General features: G+C 40.1%; 1 protein-coding gene across 1 annotated transcript; it reads right to left on the bottom strand.

Moving 5' to 3' along the window:
• Window positions 1-387: 387 nt before the first annotated feature.
• Window positions 388-4,468, bottom strand: LOC142033366 (G-protein coupled receptor 55-like). The gene is made up of 2 exons (XM_075033270.1): window positions 4,369-4,468; window positions 388-1,334 (listed from the first exon to the last, which is right to left on the bottom strand). Exon 2 carries the CDS (start codon window positions 1,325-1,327, stop codon window positions 401-403), a length of 927 nt encoding a protein of 308 aa, XP_074889371.1. The 5' UTR covers window positions 1,328-1,334; window positions 4,369-4,468; the 3' UTR covers window positions 388-400.
• Window positions 4,469-7,905: the final 3,437 nt, after the last annotated feature.

Raw genomic sequence — 7,905 nt, forward strand, 5'->3', positions numbered from 1 at the left:
TGGCCCTTAGCAGCAACTTTCTGATCATGTTGGCAAAAGTGAAACTGGTGCAGCAATGACAAAGGCTGATTTTAAGTGGCATTCCAGTGGTCTGGGTAGTTTTCCTCTGGCAAGCCTTTCACATTTACTAGATACCATCAAGGCTAATGCTTCTTTTGGTCAGTCTGTCATTTTGCTAATGCTGGCTCCTTTTTCCAACATTTTTCTCCTTTCATCTTTAAAGGGAACAAAAGTACAGAACAGGTTCACATTCACCAGAAAAACTTCATCCTTCTCCCTCCTGCACCCTCCCTGCCATGGCCAAGGTGACCCTACTGCTATGTCAGGGATAATGCTGTTGGTGTCCTGTGAGGCAAGTGGGAACTGAGGAAGAGGTGTTCTTCCACTGCAGGCAGTGCCATCATGCTGCACAAGGCTTAAAGACAGGACATAGTTCAATAACCTTTTTCAGGTGCGTTTTCTCACGAAATTCTTTTGCAGCAAAGTAATAAAAGATGGCATCCAGGCAGCAGTTCAGGTTGGCTAATATCATTGACACCTGAATGAAGAGGCTGATGGTTTGTTTCAGACTGCAGTCCACTATCACATGCTGTCTTACCAGGCACTGTAGGCAGATCGCAAGGTGGACAGGTGTGAAGCACACCAAAAACACCACGAGGTTGATGATAATGACTCGTAAGGAGCCACTGCCTTCTACCTTCTTTTTAGCTTGACTTTTGTGATTCAGAAGAATCCATATGTTTTGGGCAGAGCAGAAAACCATTACTGCGAGTGGGATCAGAAATCCAAAGGTTTCCACAGAAACAATGAGGGGGATGCTCCATGCCTGCTCTGACATGTTGTAAAAGCATTTAAAACAATCTTTCTTGTGAAACACATACATTGGGCTGCTGCAAAGCCAAGCTACTGCCCAGATGAAACAACAAATCAAGATAGCCCATTTGGGGGATTGGTTAGCTCGACCTTCAAATGGGTGCCTTATGCAGATATATCTGTCTACAGTAATGCAGACAATGATGAAGATACTGCTGTACGTGTTGACAAAATAGAGAGACTCTATGAATGAGCACAGGAGTCCGGGTGCTGCCGTGATAGAGTAGTACAGCTTGAGCGGGAGTGAGAGAAGCAGCAAGACATCTGCAAGCGCAAGATTGATCATGTAAACTGATGTTTTGGTTTGTTTCTTCCAAAAGCAGCAGAACACGGCGAGGGCCAGGGTATTGAGAACCAGCCCAAGAATGAAGGTGGGAATGGAGATCCCCATCCGCAGGGTCTTTGCTATTCTGTCAATGTCTGTAAAATTGCATTCCCTGCTGCTGTTGGTCATTTCTCCCCTAAAACGATAGAGAGAACAGGTTGGAAATGTGTAAGGATCCCAGTTAATGCCTTGATATGTCAGAGCAAGATACTTTAAAACACGACTCTGGGATATACACCTGATCAGTCTTTGGCTATTACTGAAAGTGAATCCTCATTTCTAGCACAGAGCTTTCTATTATTATAAAGGAGCCTGATTCTCAATGACAGGTAGTCTGCACCCACTGACTACCATGCCTTTTAAGGTAATCCCATTCAGATATTGAAGATACTGACCAATTCAAGCATATGTTTTCAAAAACTCTAAAGTGTATTGGGTATCTCTAGTAACTTGTACATATATTGAAACTTCCATAACGCTTATGTTCAGTTCCTTCACTACACAGAAATTCATGAAATTATTGTTCCATGTTAAGGCAAGTCAAACTGATAGCTGGGATTTTGCTCTTATACCCGTGATTCCCTATGCATCAGAAGCTTTTGCTGGTGGGCTTTTACTACACCCACATTTATATGGATATTTTAATTTCATATAGTGCTTGTACCCAATGCAGTTTTTTAGAAGGTCAGCTTAAGACTGATCTTTTATCTAGGTGCAAATTGAGTAAGCGTGTTTTCTAGCTTGTGTTTAACTTTCAGCATTCTTTAAATTTTGAGTTTGCAAGTACATTAAATTTTAACTGATTATTTTAGATAATCTGGCAAAGATTAACAAATGGAAGGCATGACATCTTGATAATGCAATTCTTTAAAAAAGTATAATTTGTGTGGAATAAGTGTTATCACCATTCTTAAAAATACACATATGCTTTAACAAACTATGCCTTAGAAGTGCTTTTTGATAACTTCTTTACATCAAAATCACAAAAAATCCCGATGAAAGAGAAGAAATTGGTAGTTAAAGTTTCCAGTCCAGCTCAGCCAACCAAGTAGCTCGAAAGAAATTTCGGGGTAAGTGAAGAGGTTTTAAGAATAATTTGATCAAGAGGGGAATCTCTGCTTTGGAGGACAAAAAAATGATAGGTAGCTCATAAGCACTACCAAATGGAGCTGGACTTTGCTAAAGAAACCAAAAAACAATTAGTGAAAGATTTTTTGTTTACATGGCTAAAATAAAATATATTAAAAGAGAGAGGGAGAGAGAGAAATGGAGAACAAGTAGATTTGCTAAATATTAACTGAGGAGATGGCCTTGGGTTGTGCCAAATCTTATACCTTTGCTTTTCATGTGGATGCTGATACTGTGCTGGAGGTCAGAGGTGGGATGACTTCCAGGAATCAGTGAGTGATGATGGGAATAACTGCATCTGAACACAGAGTGCACTCAGAGCTTAACATGCTCATATTAGTGAAAACAGTTTATTTCCAGCTCAGACTGTGGAAAGAGGAGGCAGGTAAAGCTGAAGGTCCGACCCAGTAATTGTTACAAAGTATGTATGTTATTAGTGTATCTGGAAAAGGATCAATCTAGTTTATCAGTTGAAGGAAAGAGTGTTAAATGTGATTAAACCACTTCTATAACGGTTGAGTCAAAGCTTTGTACAGCTTTCTGAGGAAAACTACTAAACAAGGCTTTGACAGATCTTGCCAGACCATTTTCTTTGATGAATTGTCTGCTTCTTCAGATAAGGGAAAGGCCGAAGATCAAAGGCACCTGCATTTCAGTAAAGTGTACTAGAAATAACTAAATAGCAGTAGAAAAAATGGAGTTTAGAACAAGGGCTGTTAATTAGGTGAGGAAATGGTTGCAAGAATGCTGATGAGGACTACAAACAGGCTGCATGGAGGTTACTAGGGGGATGCACAAATTCCCCAAGACTACTCCTTGGCAGTGTTTCCCTGAGTGACCCCACTGTAGGAGCAAGTGTGACCTGCAAGGAGGTGCTGTTGGTCAGGGGCCGGATCCGACTGCCTCTTCCAGAGAACTGGACTGAGCTGCGTGAGTGGGACTGTCACAGCTTTGTGAACTTAGGAAATAGCAAAAGGAAATCTGATTGTTATCAGTGGATTTATCTGTCAGAAATGAGAACAAAAAGAAAACCTTGGTTTGTTAGTCAATCTGAGATTGACGCAATCCCTCTGAGCCAGAAATGTGCAGCAGCTGCTTAGAAAATCATGTGATTGTGGTACACGAGAGGTGAGAGAATTCCAGTGAAGGTGGAGATGCATTTGTGCCACATGTACAAGGGATTATTGTAGGCAGACGCTGCTGTCATGTGAGGGCAGGACAGGTAAGAGGAAATAGGAATGTTGTGCTGTTGTGTGAGCCTGTGTCCTGTGACCCAAAGGCATCCATTTAGCTGTGGAAAAATCAGATGCCACTAAACATTTTGGGGGAGTGACAGCCTCTTAATCCAGCACTTTGTGTGCAATATATTTATATCAGAAAATTTCTTGTGATGTCTCTTAAAAGTATGAGTTTTGATTCTACTTTTACTGGGTTTCTATTTCACTGAATGCCTTTTTTTTTTAGAATTAATTAGTACAAAATTACATATAACATTAGTCCTGAAAATGGTTAATTTCAAGAAAATGTTACCCAGCCTTTAAACTGGTAATTTCAAGTACTCAAATGGAGTGCCTGATTCTCAAAACTTGGGTTTTTTTATCATTTTGCCTCCCCTCGAATTTAAATGTCACCTCTCGAATAATCCAAGGGAATTGTTTGCAAACAGTTTCCACTGAGTAATATGTTTGCCCAGAATTATTTGAAGAGTCATTTTCATTGACAAACAACCTTGCAGTCATTTCATAAACATCATCTTTACTGCATTGTCCAAATTATTAACAAAAATACTGATGATACTGAACTGTACCAAATACATCTTTCCTGTATGGTAGAGACTGGTTAGTATCTCAGTGGGTACACACTAATCATATAGAAGTTTCATACAGATCATGTTTCCTTCGTTTGGTTAGGAGAATTTCTTCAGAGACAGTCTTTGAAGCCTGTTTCCCTCTCCTATACCCTGTCCCCCAGTGTCACAGAAGAAAGTCAAATTACTTCTATTTCAGTCATTATCAGATGAATCTGTGTGGATTGTTACTTACAGTTGTGTTGTCTTCTGGGTGCTTGCAAACAGATTCTTCGGTGGGTGATTCCAATATTTTTCCAAATACTGAAGCCAGGCTTAGTTATGTACCATTTCCCAACTCCTCCTTTTCCACCTTCTTAAGGGGCAGGCACCATGTTTGCCCTTTTCCAGTCTTCTGAAGAAAATTCCTCTGTCCTCCACAAGTTTCCTGAAGGAATTGCCTGCAGCTCTAGCACTGTTTCAGACAACTTCTAGAAGCCAAAAGATAACATAAGAACCTGTAATTAACACTATTTGAGGGAGTGTGTCTTAGCTGGTCCAGACCCTGTGTCATCACTGCCCCGTTTGTTCTAAATTTCTCCTACTGAGTGAGGATTTTCTACTTCCTATGGACTAGTTAAATGTGAATTGGGTTTACTGATAGCAGGAGCTAGCAGCAAAGGCATACTGACCTGGCAAATGGAACAGCAAGGTTTTACAGTATTAGCTTCGCTAGGTTTTTTGCAGCACAGTGGGATGCATGGATGGTTTTCTCTTTGTATCTCAGATCTGAGTTCATCTGGCTCTAGCTGGGATTCACCCAAGTCTGTATGTTAGCATGGATTGGGGGATGACAGATAAGGATATTCTTACCCATGAAAGCTTCATTAGCAGGAATATCCTCATCATAAAAATCTATAACTTACTGTAAGTGTAGGTGTAGCTTTATTAGTAAGGAAATTATAATCAGATGACAGAACACAGCAAACCAATCATTCTTAATCTAGCTATACTACAAAAGAGGAATGAGGAAAATTCAGGTCACTGCTTCAGCAAGGACTTTTACAGCATTTACTGTAATTACCCTCCGAATCAATACAAACCAAGTAATGTTACTGCTGTGAAGCAGACTTTGTTTATATCTGTTTTCTAGAACATTATTCATGTTAGCTATAAATTGTTCTCTTGTGGATGCACAGGAGAAGAGCGAGATGGCTTAGTGCAATGAAGAGCAGTAAGCCCCACATCTGCTGTATATTTCATCTGTAGTTGGATAATTTCTTATCATTTTATTCTAAGTATTTTGATTGCAACAGAATAGATTTAAGCTTATCACTAAAGCAGAAATCTTTCTTTCTGCTCTAAAGAGCTCTAAGCTAAGCAACACTACATGCTTGATCTTACTGTTCAATCTTTATAAGAAATAATCATCCAACTAGCTTAAAAATAGTGCTCTACAATCAATGCTGCTATTAAATTATTGAAAAAAATAAGTTATTAGTTAAAATATGAATTACTTTACCTGAACCCCAGCAAGCAGATCAGCAGCATTGCTTCAGTCCAGGTTGTTCTATAAAGCATGACAGCATTTGCCTACAGACCATACTCTACCAGTACTCTTACTAAATGGCATAACCACTTCCTTCTTTTCTTCTCTCTTTTTTTTTTCCTATTTCAAAACACACTGCTTTTTTATATAGACAAGTGAAGGTGAAAGAGTGTAAAGACTTGAATTGTCAGCTGTTTCCAGTCAGTAATCAATGTAGGGCAGGGAGCAGTTTGTCTGTGAAGCCTGGGTTGCTTTTGGAGTGGACTTTACCTGGTGTGAAACAGCTGAGAGCTTTTATGGGCTTGTGGTGGCTACCTCCAAATTTCCAATTATTCCTTGAGCTGGAGAGGAGATGGGGAATTGGAAAGTTGTAGGAGAGGCTGTCATAGAAAGAGGACTTCTTCCCCCAGTTTCTGCTCAATTTGCGTACTGGAGATCAGTAGTTGAGCACTCATGCTTCTGAAAGATACAGCTACTTACACGCATGCAGCTGTTAAACTATTTAAAGGGCATGTGCCAGTTTTAGCCAGTTCAGGTGTTTGATTCATAACTGCAAGTTGGCAAACAAATGCTTATTGGCAAGAGGACTGAGGTGTATGGAGCACTAAACTAGTGCCTTACGTGCGAGTTGTATAGTAGCCAAGACACGCTTTTCTTTAAATGAGCTTTCAAGGCTTTTCCATCAATAGGACTTTCCTGATGAAGCTCTGCTCTGGGAGGTGTCATGCAATGTACACCTTTGGAAGGGTAATTGTGCTTGCAAAGAGTGAACAGCAGGAATACAGGGGCATTCATCCACTCCTGTCTTCAGGAGATAGCAGAAAAGGGTGGGACATAGCAAAGGACCCAAAGCTGCTCGTCTCCTCAGGTCCTGGCCACCTGTGGCTTGGTTGGGACTGGCATCAAATGGATGTTCGTTGTTACATAAAATGACGTAATTTACTGAAAAAAAGTTACTTGCCATTTGATGACAATGTGACATTCTCATACATAGTAATTTTATCTCCAAGCAACAAAACTGGCAGAAGAATAAAACCTTAAGTAGGGGCTCACCTGTGTATGTCATATGGACACTTCATATGGATGAATGCAAATAGTCTCTCTCTGGAACCCTTCTGGCTGAAGTGTGAAACTCACTTGCTAGTGCTGAGAGCCACTCCTCTGACTTGTGGACTGCTCTTTCACATTACACACTGCAACCCTTTGCTGCAGCAGTAAATACAGGGGGGTGGTGGGGGGGGAAGATCCAAGTAACATTTTTCAAATTGCCACCTGGCTTTGGAGGTAATTTGGTCTTTCTGGGGAAAGTCTGCACTTCCTGCAGAAAAAGTGGCACTAGCATTTGTACCACAGGACTTGGAGAAGAAAAAACTTGCAATTTCTTAATAAATTTTTTTTTATTCCTGTCTCATCTAAAAATGAGATTTGAAGGAGAAAAAAGAAAAAAAAAAGCAGAACCCAAACAAAGTTTGGGTAAACCTTGTAAGAAAATCACGTGACAGAGGAAATGAAGGTAACATGATTCATAGCATTTGGAAAACACCTTATGGAATTGGGAGGTTTCAAGGGCTTTTCAACTTCTGTCTTCTCAGAGCTGTGGGCTAGCTACAAGTCTCGGCAATGGACTGTAATGAATCTGGAGTCACGAAAAGAAATCTAGGAGTGCAACTAAATATTAGCAGAAAACAAATACCCTACAGTTATGTGTGACCTTTGAATGAATTATTCTGTGTCACGTTGCAGCTGAAATGAGGTTCCTTCTTTAATTCTCTCACTGCAGGCGTATTTCAGACTTAGCTTTAAAATGAATTTTAATACTTTGTGCTGCCTTCACTCCCAGCACTACATTCATTCCTTGTGGCTCTATGAACTTCCCACTTAGTATCACTTGGTACATCAGAGCTAAACAAAAAATCAACATTTCCGTATGCATCAACTGCGTATTTGCTAAGCTGGCAATTTGCTTGTGATATGTGTGGGTTCATCGCTTGTAGGTGAGCATGTAATTTGTTGGTGAGCATGTAAGTCATTCTTTTGCAGATTGGCCTTTTTGGTTTAAATTAGGACAACTTTTATCTAGATTATATTTAATGAGGGCAAGTTATGAATCACTCACTCCCACACCTACAGATAGATTATTGGCTGAGAAATCAGAGCTTCTTTGGCCCTGTCTTTGGTGACTGCTTTTGTAATTTCTTCCACCAGGTACTATACATGAATATGCTCAAGCAGAAATTGTTTCAG

The sequence above is a fragment of the Buteo buteo genome, chromosome 7 (assembly GCF_964188355.1).
Source record: "Buteo buteo chromosome 7, bButBut1.hap1.1, whole genome shotgun sequence".
Taxonomy (NCBI): domain Eukaryota; kingdom Metazoa; phylum Chordata; class Aves; order Accipitriformes; family Accipitridae; genus Buteo; species Buteo buteo.